We start from the raw sequence: 20,152 nt of genomic DNA, 5'->3' as shown, positions 1-20,152 counted from the left end.
ATTCATTAGTTCTACTGTTTTCTTTTCTTTACCTTATTAATGTCTGCTTCTATCTTAGTTGTTTTCTTTCATGTGTTGCTTTTGGTTTACTTTTTCCTCCACCTCTTTGAGTGGGAAATTTCATTCCCCTGTCTTCATTATGTATATTATTGATATAAATATTTAAAGCTGTGAATTGTGTTTTGTTTCCTGCCTTAAATGTACTTTATATAGTATAATACATTGTGTTTTATCAGCATTTTTAAAGAAATTCTGCAATTTCAGTTTTCTTTTTTTTAACAGAGTTTATCCAACTGGAAGAGCTTTTATATATATGTTAAATCAGATGTTGCAAGATTTGAGCAAAAGTTTTTAACTCATCAACCTATATGTGGAATTTATATTTGCTTATATAGAGAGAAGGATAGGAGCAACATCCTTCTGTGTGTGTGTGTGTGTGTGTGTGTGTGTGTGTGCGTGCCTGCATGCATACATATCAAATATGTAACAATCCATACTACTAGCTTGGCAGTATTATACAATGACATAACTCTCTGCTGAAATTTCACAGCTGTATGTTGAATTGGCTAACAGTGTCTCTTAAGGAGGACTTACTCATATTCAAATTGCCCCACAGAGCCTAGCACATTGTTGCATATATCAGGTATAATATGTTGTTAAAGAAAAGGAATATAATATTGTTAAAGTATTAATGAAAAGGAAAAAGCATGGAGTAATGGAAAGGTCATTTTAAGGAGAATTTGAATGACTCACAGTTGTGCTAATTTGAGAGTTCAGGCAAGTTATTTAAATTCCATAAAGCTAATTTCTTCATCTATTAATGTGCAGTTCTATTATATAAGCAATAACATCAGCTTACCTTTCAAAACCCCAAATCCTCATATTCTATTACCTGATCTTTGATAAGTGATATATATGTACATAAAAGCATCTTAATACACATCAGAAGCTTATAAAACAATTGTTCTCACTTGCCTCTATCACTCAGAAATTATCAGTAATTTTTTAAATGACTAAGGCAGGGACAAAGAAGATCCAGCTGGTACCAAACCTTCCTTAATCATTGGTTTCAACTTTATTTCCAACTGACCTTTAAAGTCTGCCCAAGAAGAGTGAAATTGATTGAAAAGGGACTCATCTCTTCTTCCCTCTACAACTGTTTTCAGAGTTGTTCACAAAAAAATGGCACTGAGGAAAGTCAGGGGATGGAAGAAGCATATACAGGGCAATAAATCCATGAACTAGAGTTTTAAATTTGGCTTGGACTTTTTAGAATGATTTAGGACTGACCATGGCCATGACCATCATAATTAAATTTATGTGAAAGAATGTGATTATTTAAAAATCATAACTCCTAATTCATTATATACCAATAAATGCCCAGAGCCCATTATTATTAATTTATGACATATGATTTTTTAAACCTATTTCAATGTGACTTTTCTCAACCACTGCTCGCTGAAACAATTACTTTCAATGGTGTCTATGTTTCCAAGCACAATGGTGATTTATCCCAAATCCCACTGTTACATATCCTCTCTACCACTAACACCCCCGTCCACATCACTCTCGTCTCTTGCCTAAATTACTGAACCAATCATTCAGTTGATTCCCCTGTTTTGGGCCTTTGTCAGGAGTTCTGACTATTTTTCATAATGCGGCCAGAGTCATCCAGTTAAAATTTAAGTCAGACAGATCATTTAGTTCCCGTCTCAGAATCCTACAACAGAGTCTCTCCCCTTTCAGGGTAGAAGTGTAAATCCTTCCAGTTTCTACTAGGCCTATGGAATTTTAGCCCAGTTGCTCTCTAACCTTGCTCATTCTATACCAGCCACAATGATGCGCTGTTTCTTTCTTTTAACTTTTCAAGCACTCTCCCATCTCATGCCATTTTCATTTGCAGTTTCCTCTACCTAGAATGCTCTTTACAAGTATGTGCATGTGGCACATGCTGCTCCCTGACTTATTTCAGGTCCTCCTTAAATGTTACCTTAATATGTAAGATCTTCTCAGACCATTAAAAGATAAAATAGAAACATCCTCCTCCCTCTAACTCTGGGACATTTATCTCTCTAGCACTTACACAAACTAACTTACTATCCCCACCTACATTTTAATTTTGCTTGTTTTTGTTTGCTGGACGTTAGTTCAGTGGGGTCAAGAGAATTTTGTTTTGTTTACTGGTATATCCACAGTGCCTAAAACTGTCCCTGGCACTAGTATGCATTCAAATAAATAAAGGGATAGTGAACAAATTAATATATAAAAGAAATCCAACTTCAGGCTTGGTGATTTTGTTGCTAACAGTGCAACAAGAAATAAGTCTTCTGCTGTAATGTGTACTCCATTTAGGCATTTCCACTGAATTTAATCATGCCCACACTGCAAAATGTCAGCTATTACCTTGTCCACTTGACACATCACATTTTGGAATTTGGGAGCAGTAGCCAACTCGGATGTTTGGATCAGTGGTAAAACACCACGGTGACTCAGCCCCATCTGGATTTCGGCAATAATTTTCTCTTAGGTCCCTATTGAGAATAAACATGTTAATGTAAATTGCCAGGGTTTCTTACATTGGTGAAGTCAGTGTTATTACATTTCTAGAATCCTAGAATGTATGCATTCTATAAATAGAGCCCTACGTTTTAGATTTAGGATAGTTATAACAGTTTAGAATTCAGTATACACAACTGACACTGCCCACATTACGGAAATAAATGCTGTCAGATGTCAGAATTCTTTTTCTTCCACAGACCTGGAGTTTCACACAAACACTACTGATTCGTGAAAGAGAGAAATAGTACCACTTCATTCTTCTCACTCATTTTCAAGACGTGGACTCTCAACTGTTACAATTTTTAAAAACCGGTCTGTTATTACTTTTTCATGGACTGTATATAATGTAGAAACACATTCTCTTTACAGAAGAAAGGCTATTATAATTAATAGTCTTTAATTTCTCTTCTTTAAAAATGAAGTTCCACCTATTCAAACATTTGCCACAAAACACATGATAGATATTTCTTCTTTAAATTCTGTATTTCTTTGATTTATTTAATTCACTAAATAGATTTCTTTTAATTCCAATGTAGTTCTTTCTTGATTTAGAGATTACAACATGCAGTTTTATATTTCTGTAAAATTAAATCCTAATTACAATATAGATAACCTAACTATAGAAAAAGTTGTCAATGTAATACATGTACTTCCTTTCTTTTACCAATGATATAGTTAGACATTTAGAGTTCACAGTAAGGAAAAAGTCTAAACTAATATTATCTGTATGTAAAAGGATTTTACCTTAATGCAAGGTTCATGTTAAATAAAATGTGGAATTTATGATTTGCTCTCCTGATAATGCTCTCTAATTTGAAGAAAGCATGTACTTTCTTTTCATAAATCCCTGCTAATAATTTAACAAAATTAATATTCAGTCTATTGGAAGGTACATTATTTATTTCATTTAGGCCCAATTAAAAATACTACACTTTTATTACTATCCAAACTGACCATTAGAAACTGAAAAGTTTTTAAAGAAGAAGCTTGAGTTTGGTTATAAAATCAACAGGTAATAGTTTTTCTAGCCAAAATAGGTCCTGACACAACTGTTATTTAAGGTTGTAAGAACAGTGAATGCCAATAGCTAAGGCCATTGTATAGCAAATATTCTTATTTATAACCTATATTCAAGCCTTTACCCTTCTTATAAAATTATTAACTGGAAAGATGAAGAAAATCTTTTCTTTCTTCTAATCAATTTATACTCATGTTTAAAAAAACTGTCAGTACAAAATACGTGCATTGAATTTTACATAAAGTGTATGCAAATTTGCAATTTTAGATGAATAATTGCTTAGTTAAATTATTTTGAGTTGTTAATTTAAGGCAAGATAATTAAACAGAGATCTGAGGCTATCAAAAATCTTAGTTTAGGCCCGCTTTTATAATCTATACCTAGAAGCACCTCATTAATCTAGATTAAGCAAGAATGAGAGTCAAGGTTTGCTCAAATATTTTTTCTAAGTTCTTTCCCTTCACTTGAAGAAAGAAGTGTTTACAATTATTAAAGCGAATTAATGATTATACGATTCATGTACATTCACCACAGGCAGTATTGTTCAGTTATAGTGTTTTGTTTTGTTTTTTGTTTTGTTTTGATTGGAGTAAAATTGCTTTACAGTGTTGTGTTAGTTTCTGCTGTATAATGAAGTGAATCAGCTATATGTATACCTATATCCCCTCCCCCTTGGATCTCTCTCCCTCCCTTCCCCTCCCCCCCACATCTACTTCATCACAGAGCACCGAGCTGAGCTCCCTGTGCTATACAGCAGATTCCCACTAGCTATCTATTTGACACATGATAGTGTATTTATGTCAAACCTAGTCTCCCAATTTGTCCCACCCTCCCCTTCCCAACCCGTGTCCACGTGCCAATTCTCTACATCTACGTCTCTATTCCTGCCCTACAAATAGTGTTTTAAAGATCGTCATTTGTAAGGAGTCTCAGATTTGGGGCAAATCGTGTTGAGTACAACCAGAGATACCCGACCAGTATTCCATTCTCTGCTAGCCCACAAACAGTAAATGCATCAATACTCTGAGTAAAATGTTGAGTCAGATCTTATCAGTTTTATAACACAGCTCACTTTTTGGTTTTTTGACATTTATGTTTGGTTACCTTGACCAAATAACCAATTAAGAAAGAATTGCTTAAATTCCAATAACATGTAACAGCTAAACTTTTGATCATTTTTAATTGTGAAATGTGTGGATTCAATTTCTATAATTATTATCTTTTTTCTTACAGATGAGGTTCATTTGGGTACTTACACATACACAATCTCTAACTTGAGTATTACCAGTCATCAGAAGTTGAAAAAAAGTGTGCATGGTGCTGACACTGTCTCCTTTGTTTCCCTTGACTATTCGTTTCTCATTTTCTTTTCTCTCTCTACTTTTATGTTTATTTCTGAGGTATGAAACACATGGGTCAAAAATAGATAGTGAATTACTGTGAAGAAAATGAAGGAAATAACCCCCAGAGTGGCAACTATAAATTTTTTATTATAAAATAATTTTAAAAACATAACAGATGAATATTTACTGTCTAAGCAAAGAACTCTGAATTGGCTTTAAAAATCTAAAAATAAAGTAAAGAACCATAGACTATATCGCCTCTCCAGTGGATGGGCCAACTAATGTTCATAGTTCTCCATCTTGAAATGTTAAGCTCTCTTATCAAAAGCCAGTTACATAAAGGCAATATATGTTATTTATAGGTGCTATTTCAGCAAAGCCACTATGAATGACACGTGTGTTATAAATTTTAAAAGCAATCATTTTATGTTCCTAATAACAAGGTGGGCAATTTAAAAACACATGGCATTGTGGCTGTCTGTGTAACAAAAGTCAAGTGGTGAAGAAAAGCAGCCATGGAGAAGAACATAACAACTATGTAATTGATATTCAAGGGCAGTTTCTTCAGCTTGGTTCATCTAAACAGCTGTTTTATTTCCCCACTTTTTAAAGAAAATTTAGAAACAATAAAAATCACTCATTCAAAAATTTAAAAATAATTTTTTTCAAGGCTGAAAACTCATCAGTTTACAATGTTGATTGAAATCAAGGTGTGCCTTGTAATCTCCCCTAAAGTTAATATGAAAATTTAAGAAGGCACTAGTTTGAAACTTGCCTGGTTATCATTACCACTAATTGGTTTATTAAATAGACCTGCAAGAGCAAAGCTGTGATCAGAAACCTAAGGATGTGTTTCCCAAAGCATGGATGGTACATCAACCATCTGATTCAGAATCACCAAGAGTGCTTGTTAAAATGTAATATTTCAAGTCCAAATTTCAGACCTGAGCAATCAAAGTCTCTGGGTGGATGTATCTGCCTTTTCATTGCTGAATTTTCCCTAGGCATACTAAAGTTTAAGGATCACTAACACAGAAATTAGTAAAAAGCAACCACTCTGCCTCATTTCCCCCAGGGCCTACTGAAATTTATATTTCTCTAATTTACTCACTTGCACTTGAAATTTTCAGGTGTTATGTCATGCTGGTGAGGATACTGGGAATCCCAACGCTGACAGGGAATTCCATTCCAAATGGTATTGATGATGCCCCGGTAACCTTCTCCTTGACCTTGAATGCATTCAGTTGTTTCCATAGGGACATCCGTGTCATTCATCGTACTGTGAGCTATTGGTAAAAAGAAATATAAATTTAAATATAATATTTCAATCTGACATCTACCTCTTAGAGTTCACTTGCATTTTATTAGCAGGGTTTTCTGTCACATAATTTTTATAATAATTGAATAGAATAAAAAATTCAATTTATCATTACTACTGTCTCACTCAAACGAAAGGAGGAATTAACATGGTGGACTCAACCATGGAATTTCTCTGCTTATAAAAAGAACATTCTGGCTTGACTTTATCTAGAGCTGTTTTAAAAAGCATCATTTAATAATATTTAAATTTCCTGGATCTATCTACTCATTATTAACAATAGGTGCAAAATCTCTCTATTTATTAATGTTTAAGTATTGCATATATGTTTTTAAAAAATCACTTTTCTTACTTTTGAAATTGGAAAACATCTACGCATAATATAGTGACCAAGTAGGGAAATTTTAGCACTGTGCCATAAGTTTGGCCATTAAAAAAAGTACGAAAAAGAAAATTAATGCTCGTCTAGAGAACAGAGTTATTTTTTTAATCACTTTGTCACTATTACTATCTCCATTCCAATTCTTTTCATTCAAACACTAAATTAGTTTATTCTTGAAAAATTCTTTAAAGGCATTTTACTTCCATATGTCACTATAACTTATACATGCCAAATATACAATTTCTGAAATGACTATACAAATACTCCTAAAATTAGTTTATTTAAATAGTTAAAAAGTTGGTAATGGTATTAACCGTGGTTTTCCTCTAAAATAATAAATATATTCTAAGCTGATATGTTACATTTTTCTTCTTAATCAACTTGTTGGCATTTAAGAAATATTACTTGCTTCTAGGCAGATTTATTTGTTGCCTTTTTCCTAGTCCAACTGCAGTGCTTTACCATACTTCATGAAGATCCTGAAAATCTCAGTAAGAAAATTTTTAAAGTACAAAATTAAATTTACCACAACTTGAACTCCATCTTTTGTCTTAAGGTTTACTCACTTGCATAAAATATAACTCAAAACATTCTGGAGCAACTAAAATTCATATACCTTCTCAAAACATTCATGAAAATGTTTGTTTCCATGTAAACTCCCCATTTACCTTTAAAACCTAAATGGTTATTCAAGGTGCCTCTGCATAAAACTCAAGTTGACACCCTCTAGGATAGTTTAAGAAGTGAATAAATGTCTTTGATTGATCCATTCTGGAATTCGGTGCATCATTTCTCCAAAGGAGAGGTTAGAATTAGACACTCCTTCAGAGGCTAGGGATGTCTATAATAGTGTTCCATATTTAATGGTGTAAATTCTTTTAAAGTGGCTCTTTAACTTTATTTTAAATTTCTTTCTTTCTTACAAATAATTACTACCTTATGTGGCTGAATGCTTTATTTCATTGAGTTCCATGCAAACTAAGTAGAGCCTAAGTTTGGAGTTATTCTGTGAAGTTTTGTGGAAAAAAAAGGAGGATTAATTAATGACCATCCAAATCACTAGAATGTTTTATATACAGATTTCCAAAAATTGCCCTTTTAATAGCTCTTTTAAAAAAAATCTCTTCAGCTCATCTTAAAATGTGTTTTTATTTCTTATGTATCTACTTTAGGGAATAGAAATACAGCTCAGAAGTATCCTAAATTAAAAGGAAATTCAAATGGACATGAGAAAATGTCCAGAGATTGACCTATAGAATGGTCATTGAGAGTTGATGGCTTAGAGAATTTATATGTATTGATAGTGGTAATATATATTGATTTAGGAAGAACAAAAATTTTGGACTGAGAAAAATGACTTGTATAGAAGAAGTTGATGCTGTTTAACCAAGTTCATTACGATTTTAATATTACCTGAAGTTCTTTGATGAAATAGAAAATAAGATGGATTTCATAGGTTCTGAGGGTTAGAACTATATTTCATTAAAACAAATGCTACTAAGCTATTTTTCTGATGATTTGAGTTGATTGTTCCATGATTTGAGGAAAATGAGTATATGTGGGAAGTCTTTAAAGGGTGACAACTCTAAAACAGGTAAAAGGTCAAGCTTGTACTGACATATATCATTCTAATTATAAAACTATAATGTGAAAGAAGACAAAACAAATGTCCCCAGGAATCTATCAATTCATTAGCTTAACATTTTAAGAAGAAAATTTTGATTCCCCCACTTCTTGGGTACAAGCTCCTGGGCAGCAAACTTGTGACCTCAGTGAGGACTCAGAATACTGACAATGGGAGGAAGGTCAGAGTTAGGGCTGCCAGAGCAAAAGCACTTGCACTAATCTCACAGATTTCATTGCCTGACTTGGGTACTACAGCTCTCTTACTTTCGTAGTTATTTGTGTGTGTTTTTTTTTATTCGTGTATTACTGATCCATTCTTCTCAGTATTATTTTGGCACTGTGAACTTGTAACCAAAGGACCCAGTCTTGATGAGTCAACCAGGGCCACCTTTGGCTAGATATGGGCCTATCACATCTCACTAAGTATCTAGTTCAAGGCTAAGCCCATCAGAGATTAACACACTGAGCTCCTTGGACTCTAGTATGATTTTCCAGACATCAAACTAAACAATGAAAAAAGAGGAATGATAAAATTTAAAAGCTAGTAGAAGATAAAAATTTTTCTAATTTGAGGGTAAAGTTTTCAAATTTTAGGAGTCCCTGTGAAAAGAAATATCTACATTACAAAAACCTAGGTCAGAGAAAAGAATACCTATATAAGAATACTGAGGAAAATATTTCACTGCTGATTGATACACTAAAATTTCAGTGTCAGGTTCAGAGACCTGAATTGTTGTACTAACTTTGCACCTCAACTGCAGAGGTTCCTAGCAAGATTTAGTTAAAGAATCTTTCACTTTAAAAGTAGCTATCAGGCTTCCCTGGTGGCGCAGTGGTTGAGAGTCCGCCTGCCGATGCAGGGGACGCGGGTTCGGGCCCCAGTCCGGGAAGATCCCACATGCCGCGGAGCAGCTAGGCCCGTGAGCCATGGCCGCTGAGCCTGTGCGTCCGGAGCCTGTGCTCTGCAACGGGAGAGGCCACAACAGTGAGAGGCCCGCGTATCGCAAAAAAAAAAAAAAAGTAGCTATCATAAAATCCTCATTTGAACAATTATGTCAAAGATTTTTTTCTAAACTTTCATTATTACATTTTAAAACTTACGATGTAAACTTATTTTAAGGGGGTCACTAAATATTCACTAAAAGACAATGTAAGTTAAAATGGTTAGATTGAAAACCAAAATTTTGGATTTGGATTAAATAATTTGGATTATTTAACAGATTCTAATTTGGAGGTGGAAACTAGAATCCTTTGAAATTACAAAAATTACAGAATACAAAGAATTACTGCACATTAATAAAATACAATATTGTACAGAGTAAATACAAATTTTCATTAGGCCTTGCTATAAACTGAATGATTGTGTCTTCCTTAAATTCATATGTTGAAATCCTAATCCCCATGTTATGGAATTAGGAGTTGGACCCTTTGGTAAATGTTTAGGCTGTAAGGGCAAAGCCTTCATAAATGGGATTAATACCCTTATAAAAGAGACCCTGCAGAGCTCCCTTGCTCCTTCTACCATATGCAGACACAGGGCAAAGTGTGAACCATCTGTGAACCAGGAATCAGGCTCTCTCCAGATACCAAACCTGCTGTCACCTTGATCTTGGACTTTCCAGCCTCCAGGTCTATGTGAAATACATTTCTGTTGTTTAGAATCCACCCTGTGTATGGTATTCTGTTATAGCAGCCTGAGCTGACTAAGTCAGGCCCTATCAAGATGTAAAGAATCTAAATAATACTATTATTTTTGTCTCATTTTAATAAGCATCTGTAACTTTGAAATATATAACTAAAACAACTTGACAGTGTTACTTATTGTTGCGTTTTAATTCAGTGGAAATATTTATTTTGATTTTAACTACAAACTAGCAGTATTCACATAGTATTTTTCTTTATTTAAAAAGTACCCTCTGGGCCTCCCTGGTGGCGCAGTGGTTGAGAGTCCGCCTGCCGATGCAGGGGATACGGGTTCGTGCCCCGGTCTGGGAGGATCCCATATGCCGCGGAGCGGCTGGGCCCGTGAGCCATGGCTGCTGAGCCTGCGCATCCGGAGCCTGTGCTCCGCAACGGGAGAGGCCACAACAGTGAGAGGCCCGCGTACCACAAAAAAAAAAAAAAAAAAAAAAGTACCCTCTGAAGTTAGTGCATCTGTATTTATCCCATTTCACATTCAGCTGCTAAAAGTAACCCCATAAACAAAAGCTACATAATTCTGGTGGTAATGTATAAAATAAATAATATAGGCAAAAAAAAGATATATTAGTACAAGGTAACTACAGTATTCATTAATTAGCAAGAGTTATTTTGTGACTTCATGCAGCTGTTTAATAAATATTATCTGATGGGGACCATGATGAATGATTTGTCCAAAGGCCATTTAACTGTAATATAAATGTCTGATCTTTGTTGCCTGCATGAATACTTATGATTCGGACAAAAGGAATTATTCTTGAACCGCAATAAAATAGACTCCTTCAGCTGTCCCACTATATAAACATCAAAATGTGGTGCAAAAACAAAACGAATGTTTCATGCCAATTGATTGGGAAAGGGCTATTTTATGTTGGGAAAGCTATTCCTTTGGACTTAATTCTTAAACATGAGACCTGAATAAGGGAAGGCCCTGAAGAGTCTCCAGTGGCCTAGTGAAGAGTTAAAGAAACACAGAAACATCCCCAATATCAGCTGAAGATTATCAAGTTTAGCCAAAGCAACATGTTTTTAAAATACTGCATCCCCACATCCACAAATGTTTTTGCAAGTATGTCTACCAAGCTCACACTGAAAATACCAGGAACTCTTCTGAGAGTTCCTCACAAATAAAACATTTTGCCAGGAGTGTCAGTGGTGGTCACCCTTTGGAAGCAGATGCAAAGATATTTATATGATCCTCGGTGGCCTGTGAGTGAAGGAATGTTTTTCTTTCATGACTGACGCGAAGTTTTCTATTTGGAAATGCTTTAAGGAAAACAACATTTGCTATTGAAATTTTTCACTGTCCTGTTAGGACATGATCAAATATAATGGTTGCCTCTTGGAACATTAATTTCACTTTGCTGGTGTGGACCTGCTATGATCTGATTGCTCTACTATTTGGTAGAGAACGTTAAGGTTTGAATACATTTGTTGAGAGAATGAACATTTAACTGTTATGTAATTGTTGGGAAAACCCTCTTGCCCCCCAACAGAAAGAGATCAACACAACAAGACAACATAGAATAAATCGAACCTTTTTCTCTGTGAAAGACTAGCCAAATCCTTGCGGAGAGGCCACAAGGCCCTGACAGAGGTCCGTGAACGGCAACTGGAGAATGTGAGTGCAAATGTATATTACAGAAAACCACACCTAGGGATCCATAAGCTTTACATGGGCAATAAGTAAATCCTTATGTTTACTGTCCCCTTAACCCTCCAAAAAACCTGGATTTCTTAGTGGTGACAAGCTATTGCTATTCTTTTGCCTGTACTTAAGAATAAGTTGCTTCTTAGGCCACTGGACAAATACCTGATTATTCTTGGAATAATTCAACCCAACCCACTTCTTATTCCCAGCTACTGAAGAGCAACTGAAATATAGGATTTACTTTATGATGGTCCCTGGATATTTAGAACAGTGTGTAAAGCTACTCTCCCGTCAACAGACTTGTGCTCTTTGGGCCGCAGAGGGCAGGATCAGGCTCAATGTAAATTTAAAGAGCTTCTTGTTTTAAAATTGACGTGGGAAAATAGTATAAAGACCTCCAAAGCACAAACCTCAAATTGCTTGCACGTTTTCTTTCCATGTGGACCTGGGATTCCTGTCTGAAACTTTTCTCTGGACTTTATCCAAGACGTTTCTGGTATGAAATACTCAAAAGACAAGACTTTCATGAAAGGTCTTCAATCCTATACTCTTACTCCTTAGAAGGTGACTTGGAAAAGACCTCCAATACAAGATCTTTCCCTTGAGAAAGGATATTGATAGCATTGTTTTTTCCTGACACAGAATACAATAAGAGGATTATATTTCTATGAATCTCTGTTCTGGCCTTGGATGAATTAATAAAATTTAGAGAAATACCTGGAGGGGTGGGATGGGGAGGGTGGGAGGGAGGGAGATGCATGAGGGAAGGGATGTGGGAACAGATGTATATGTATGACTGATGCACTTTGTTATAAAGCAGAAACTAATAAAAAAAATTTAGAGAAATAATCAGCTTTCTTTAAGAAAGAAAATAATTTGCTAAAATTATTTTCCCAATACACAAAGGCACTGAAGTTTAAAAGGTTACATATTCCTTTAAAATGATGCCAGTGTACACTAGTTACTAGGAGGAAGGATTCTTTGTATGTAGTACCAATGGCAACATATCTTCTTAAGCTACCGTAACAAAATAAGACTGGGTGACTTAAACAACAGTAATATATTTTCTCATAATTCTGGGAGCTGTAAAGTCCAAGATTAAGGTGGCAGCCAGTGGTTCCTGGTGAGAGTTCTCTTCCTGGCTTGTAGATGTAGGTATAGACATACCTTTTTGCTATGTCCTCATATGGTAGGGAGAGAGAGAGATCACTCTCATCCTCTACTTATAAGACCACAAATCCCGTTGGATTAGCATCCCGCCATTATACTTCATTATCCTTTATTATCTACTAAAAGCCCTATCTCCAAATGCATTCAGGGCTTAGAATTCAACATATGAATTGTGGGTGGTGGGGAGCACAATTCAGTCCACAATGATAATTTTGATAGAAATCTTAACTATCAAAGATCTGCCTCGGCCACACTTCTGCAGTGGAGAGTTGTTCAACAGGTAATAAAGTTTCAGTTATGCAAGGTGAATAAGTTTTAGAGATCTACTATGTATAGTAGATCTACTATACTATGTTGTACATAATACCTATAGTTAGCAATAATGTGTTGTATACTAAACAGTTGTTAAGAGAGTTGTATTCTTACCACACACACACACACACACACACACAAAGGCAAGAGGGGGCAGGAGGAAACATTTGCAGGTGATGAATACGGTTATAATCTTTGATTGTGGAGATGGATTCATGGGTGTATGCATATTTTCAAACCTATCAAACTCTGTACATTAAATATGTGATGTTTTTAAATATCAATTATACCTCAGTAAAGCTCTTAAAAATATAAAATGGCTGTGGACACTTACATATCTAGAAGTTTAAAAAATAAGAAGGAAAAGAAAGAGGAAGTGAAAAATAAGGTAAAATATGACAAGATTTGTTTATTTTGTTGAAGGAAAAGCTATCAAGACATCAAGCAACGAAGGAACAAAACTAGCTCATGGAAGCATGAAAACTGACAGTGAGTTAAGGTGATGGGAAGAAGGTATGAAGCAAATCTTCCTGGTTGGCAATGTTTGGGAAAAGCCAAGTTTTCATATGAAAATCAAGAAGCATAGAAGAAATTCCAGGAGACACGAAAAGAAAATGAAAACTACCACTGAGCAGGAAGGTAACCGTCATTCATTCAACAAAGACTTGTTGAAATCCTGTCACTTGCAAGGCAATGTGGTAACTCTGTGGAATACAAAAACGACCTGGTCCTTACTCTGTTGGAGCTTACAAATTTTGATAGAGACAGCTATTAACCAAATACTTCAAAAATAAATGTAAAAACCGAATTCTGAGAAGTACATGGAAGGAGAGGTTTATGTTGCTATAAATATACAATAAGGAATTTGACCGAGTCAGGGGAAGTCAAATGAAGAAATGATAACTGACTTGAAATTTGAACAATGGGTAGCTGTCAACTAGGTGAGGAAGGAAGAGAAAATTTTTCAGGGGAGAGGAGATGGCAGGGGTGAAGGAACTATAATGAGAATATGGAAAATATGAGGTATAGGGAGAAAACTATTCTGGCTGGAACAGAGAGCATGGAGAGAAATGTATATGAGGCTAAAGATAGGGGTGGAGGAGTAAAGGATGGTTTTGCTTTGTCTGTGTCCTAAGATCAAAGGAAATGATTGAAGCGTTTTAAACTGTTGTGTATGTGTGTGGTATGCTAGGCATAGGGAATGATATATTCAGATTTTTAAAAAATGTCATCCTGTTTGCAGTGTGGAGAAGGGATTGTAGGGGAGAGCTGGTGAACGTGGATATAGCTCCACTCAGAAGGCCACCCAAATATTCAAGATGAAAAATAATGCTGTCTTGGATAAAGGAGACAGTGATTAAGTGAAATGAAGATTTGATAGATACATAGGAAATAAAATTGACAGGACTTAATGATGCATCAAATGTGAGGAGTGAAGGAAAGAGCATGTTTAGGATTATTCTAGGCTTTTGGATTTTAAACTGTGTAAATGGTGGTACCAGTCATGCAAAAGAGAGCTTTAAAAAAGCAGGTTAGACCATCCTATAGGATAAATGAAGAAAATCAGAGAAAAAGATAATAAATGATAAAAGTCTCCAACCAGGCATGTTGCTGGTGGTAAAAGGTGGGGAACAATTGGAACAGCCAACAGGTATATCCTAGCAGGTATACTCTAATGGGACATCAGCCTTACACGTATGACATGTAGCAAGAAAGTTGTTCTCAGAGGGACACCTGGGGTTCCAGAGATCTTTTCAGGGATCTAGGAGGTCAAAACAATGCTAAGATGTCACTTGTCCTTTTTACAGTGGAATTTCCAGTTGCACTTGATGTATGATATCCCAAAAGACTGAATGCAGAAGCAAATATGAGACACTCAGCTATCATCTTCTAATTAAGGTAACATTAAAGAAATTTACAAAAAATCTAAAACAATGTCATTGTCCTCCCTATTTTTGTGAAAATAATAGTTATTTTTCTTTTAAAATGTTATATTTATTAACATCCAATGAGCTTATTATTTTTAATGGATTAAATATTTTTAAATTTATGTTTTAATTTCCAGTACAGTAGATATTGATTCATGTAACCCACGCAGACAATTTGGGGCTCTCAATAATGTATAAAGATATCTTCAGTCCAACTGATTTAAATACTCAATGGGACATCTAAGGGACGCCAACCACAAGATAAGGGACATTAAGCACAAGTTAGCTTTTCAGTTGTGAAAGAGCTACTAAAGTCCACTTCAGAAAAGCACAATTAACCCCAACAAATATTATTTCTCTCTGAAAAGCAGTCAACTAATGTATAGAACAAACCCTTATTCAGAATACGAAGTTATTGTTATAGGGGAAAACCATAAAAAAATCAGTACTTCATTTAAGCACTGCCTGGGACTTCCAATCTTGCTATATGTTTGCAGTGTCTTAAAATTTCATATTCTTGGCAGTCTGTTAAAAGTTACACAGCCAGAATATGTGTGGGCTGCTGCCATTTAGGTAGACATCACCTTCTGAAGAACATGGTGTGAAGCAGGACTGAGAAGGCCTGTCCCAGGATACCCTGCTACACATTTGTCAGCTGATGAGCAACGTTCATCCTTCACTTTCAGTGTTATACTAATTGTCAGATTGAAAGTTGGAAGCAAAGTGACAAGAATAAATTTGTAGTTCATTCAGCTTTTTAACAAATAAAAGGAATTGAGAGCAGTATTCAAAACCTTGGATCTGGTGTAAACCAGCCCAGTGTCAAGGCAATGTCAGCTTTTACTTTACTAGTTCATGCTAAAATTCTGAAATTTTAATTTGATCATAGATCTTGGTCTGTTTTGTTCACTTCTAGGGAAGTTCCCAGCAACTAGGAAAGCATGTGACATATAAGAGCTACTCAACAAATATTTATTTAATGAATTCTATAGAAAAGGGGCAAAAACTCCTCTTTATGCTCTCTCTGTGCTTCCTGGGATTGCTACTATGTCCAAGGCTTCTGCTATCACTATTCACTTATGACTCTGCATGAGTCATAAGGGAAGTCTTCAGGGAAGACTGAACTTAGATGTACTTTGAGCACAGACATGAAGCACCTGCATCTCAGTATAAGCAGAACCAAACTTATTATCTTTCTCCTCAAATGTAAACCTCTCTTAAATATGTATCATTACCCAATAACTTAGGAAGAATATTAGACTTTACCTTTTCCCTCTCATTTCCCACATTAGCCAATCCATCATTATATATGGGACATCCTAACTCTTTAATATTTCTCACATCCTCCTCCACATTGTTTTGTCACTGCTTACTGCCTTAGTCACATTCTCTTTATTTCTTACTTGCCTGTTAAAATCAACTCTTATCAGATGCACCTGCCTCCTTGCTCGGCCCTCTCCATGCTAATTACCCAGAATACATAGTAATTCTTCTGGATCAGTAGTCTTCAAATGTTTTTGGTTTTTTAAATTTGTTTTTGCTCCTGTTACTAAAATAATTTTGAAAAATTATTTATATTCCCTCTCTTGTTTTTAAGTTGACATCTACATTTTTTACGCTAAGTTTAAATAGCTGCAAAAGACGTGATTTCTAGCATGTTTTAACTATCAATAGTTTTAAATTGAAAATTTTTATATCACTCTTCTAAATGGATTTATCACAGTGATGTGATACCTATACCTTTTTCTGGATAAAATGTACATTATCAAGTTCTTTTTCTCCTTGAATCATTTTTCCATTCCACTTTACCCACAGAATGTTATTTTAGTGTAATGTATTTTATTTTATGTTGGAGAGTCTTTTATTCCTCACCTATCATACTTTCCTGAAAGATTTTTATATACTTAAATTTTTTTAAAATTTCTTGTGACCACAAAATTCTAAGAGATAAATGCACACTATACTAAACACACACACAGCCACAAACACACAAATATACATATATATGTATACATGTTATGGATAGAGTTATACAATTATTAGCAGAACGTAAATGATAAACAGCATTAATATATAGTATTTTCAAAGGTCTCTTTGTTTAGTGTCCCCAAGGTTTTTACACCCCAGGACAGTGCACCACATTAATATTCTGGAAGGATTAGCAGTTTGCCTTTTTTCAATACAGTAGCAAAGGGCAGTTGTCAATGGGCAGGGAGGAAGTTGAACTTGACTGACTCCTTGGGAACACATGTATCTCAAGCAGAAGACTTTGGGAAAGAATTCATATAGAAAACTAGGAGCTGGAATTTGAGCCCTTTAACCTATCCATGCCCATAAACCCCTAGGACAGTCTTTGTGTTCCCCTGGGTTTCATAGAGATCGATTTGGAAGCTACTGTTCTTGATGACAAATCAGATAAGACCACTCTCCCTGCTTAATTTTTCAGTGTTTCTCATGGCAACTGGAAGGGCTACTCTTGGATCCTACTTCACCTGCCTCACATCAATCTCATTTTTCTTATCTTCTTCCATTTCTCTGTCTTTACCCCATCCCTACCCATATCAACCTAATTACCATGTCTTGAATATTGCCATGCTGCTTCACCCATCATATCTTTGCACACCTTTCTCACTGGCCTACCTAATCACAGTCATTTTGTAGAACTGAAATAAGGATTATTGACAGTAGATGGAAAGCACCTTTCTGTAGATGTTAAATAAATGGTAGCAATTATAACCTTCTTATACAGTTATTATATAATAAAAAAAGTTTTAAAATTCCCCTTCAACTTTAGAGAAGACAAGTGACACAATCTTAAACTCTATTATTCAATCATATTGAAAACTCAGAATGAATTCAAGCAATTGGGACTGAGAGAAAACCAGAAAGCTCACCGAAGAATCAAATGATACACATAAAAAGTGACAATCAATATTCTCTTACAACTAGTGCAGGTAAATATGTGTGTGCTTTACAGAATTCTAATACACCCCTAAGATTCCTATCCACTGATGTACACTCTGTAATCCCCTCCCCTTGAGTGTGGGTAGAACTTGTGAATATAATGGGAGAGTCACTCCTGTAGTTAGCTTATGTTGTACAACAAAAGTGAAGAGATTTTGTAGATGTAGTTAAAGTTCCCAGTCAGTTGACTTGAAATTAATTAAAGGAAGGCTTCCTTGGGTGGGCCTGACCTAATCAGGTGAGCTCTTTAAAAGCAGGTGCAGAGCCTTCTGCATCGAATCACAGTGTGGAGGCAAAAACTGACCAGTTATTTTTCCATCATCTTCCCAAATAAAGATATACTATTTTCCCAGGAAAACAAAACACTGTTATTTTTACCTTTCACAACTCTGTGTTAAGGGGAAAGAAATTATGTGGAAGTTCTAAAGGGTATGATTTCTGAACAAGTCCTTTTAACATTCATCCCCAGTGCAGAATCTTGGGTAAAGTTGGCTTATAAAATTTTAATACCTTTGAAAAAAATTCTTAATAAATAAATGGAACGGGTGCAGAGGTCAGAGGTTGAAAGTAACAGAAAGCTATCCTGTTGGCCTGGAAGAAGTAGACTGCCATATTGTGGAGAGGGTCATGTGGTAGGAAACATCAGGCAGTATCCAGGAGTTGAGGATCTAAGCACTACAACCACAAGAAACTGAATTGGAATATTGGAATGGGACACCAAGTCTTAGATGAGACAATAGGTCTGATGGGCACCAGGACTGTGGCCTTGTAAGATCCTAAGCAGAGGACACACCTGCTTCATGCCTTGACTCCTGACCCACAGAGACCATGAGATAAGAAATACATGTTATTTTAAGCTACCAAGTTTTTGAAATTTTGTTATGCAGCAATAGAAAATTAATACACAATTGAAACCATCACCAAATTCCTTAGTTTTGCATTGTAGCCTTTACTATATGTATAAGCCAAAATATCTGGACGACATTCTCTCTTATGCTTTCCAAAATTCCTGAATGTCACTTTATTTCATTAATTTTAATAAAAATATAGTCTCTCTATATAAGTTTACAAACTAAAATCTGTCCTGTAATAAAACATTTTAAAAATATTCCCAAAGCTGAAAATATTTTTATGTTAACTACAGTTGAACCTTAAACAGCATGAGTTTGAACTGCATGAGTCCACTTATATGCTGGGTTTTTTCTATAGTAAATGCTATAGTACTACATGATCCCAAGGTTGGTTGAACTCATGGATACAGAGGAACCCAGGAGGGTCAGCACTCCCAATCATCATGTTGTATATACTATATACTGTATATAGGTTGTATATATTAATACTATATAGGTTGTATATGCTATATAGGTTGTATATACTATATACTGTATATAGGTTTGGGTCACAAATTCTACCACCATTTTCTCTGAATTAGCATCCTATAAACATCACCCTCTGTTTAAAAAAGCCATCAGAATTGTTGCACGTTAGTTGTATAAATAGCTAACTGTGGACAAAAAAGAAAAAGAAATTTATCTAATAGAAGTGTCATATTAATTCTATTTTTTTCCTCTCCCAACGTCTTTTAAAAATAGCCAGTCTTATGCATGCCAGTTGAAAGGTGAACGTGCCAGTGAATATGCATGTGAGTGTGTGAGTGTGTGTGTGTGTGTGTGTGTGTGTGTGTGTCTGTCTGTCTGTCTGTTTATACTGGTCTTATTCCAGAGACGATTTATGAGTGCCTAAAACACACACAAAAAGAAAAATGGAGGGGAAACTATTGGTTTATTGTACCTAGCTGGTCTAGAATTATGGACAGATTAACAAGATTTAAAAACTCATTGAGTTGAACTAACCAGTCTATACAGAGAAACACTGTCACAGAGTCATCCCTTATTTTAAAGGACCAAACAGATGGTTCAATTTCCTTGGAACACTGTGTTCACATTGAGAGCCTTCCAGATTCTGCAGTTATTTCACATATGCCAGACACATCTCCTTTCTATGGGTTTTATTTGAGTCGTCCAAAACACTTCCTTTTATTAGCAGGTCTAAGTGGAGAGATATTTACCTTGGCAGTATCATAGTGTAGATAATACTGAATAAGTCTGTTCAAAGAAATAGCCTCATCATGCCAATCTAGGGAAATATGCAAATCCCTATCCATAGCCTCATAGTTGTATATT

General features: G+C 35.3%; 1 protein-coding gene across 2 annotated transcripts in view; it reads right to left on the bottom strand.

Annotated features, from left to right (window-relative positions):
* HGF (hepatocyte growth factor) overlaps nt 1-20,152 on the bottom strand; it is a gene marked incomplete at its 3' end in the record, with an annotated part of 78,571 nt that overhangs the window by 23,986 nt on the left and 34,433 nt on the right. For both annotated transcript variants that reach the window (XM_079711784.1, XM_079711785.1), the window contains exons 8-9: nt 6,032-6,206; nt 2,404-2,531 (exon numbers count right to left, since the gene is read on the bottom strand). In XM_079711784.1, coding sequence (XP_079567910.1) covers nt 2,404-2,531; nt 6,032-6,206 — 303 coding nt within the window. The remainder of the gene's footprint in view (nt 1-2,403; nt 2,532-6,031; nt 6,207-20,152) is intronic.

This window comes from Hyperoodon ampullatus (genome assembly GCF_949752795.1).
Source record: "Hyperoodon ampullatus genome assembly, chromosome: 9".
Classification (NCBI taxonomy): Eukaryota; Metazoa; Chordata; class Mammalia; order Artiodactyla; family Ziphiidae; genus Hyperoodon; species Hyperoodon ampullatus.
The sequence above is the reverse complement of the archived record's forward strand: the minus strand, read 5'-3'. Positions and strand labels throughout refer to the sequence as shown.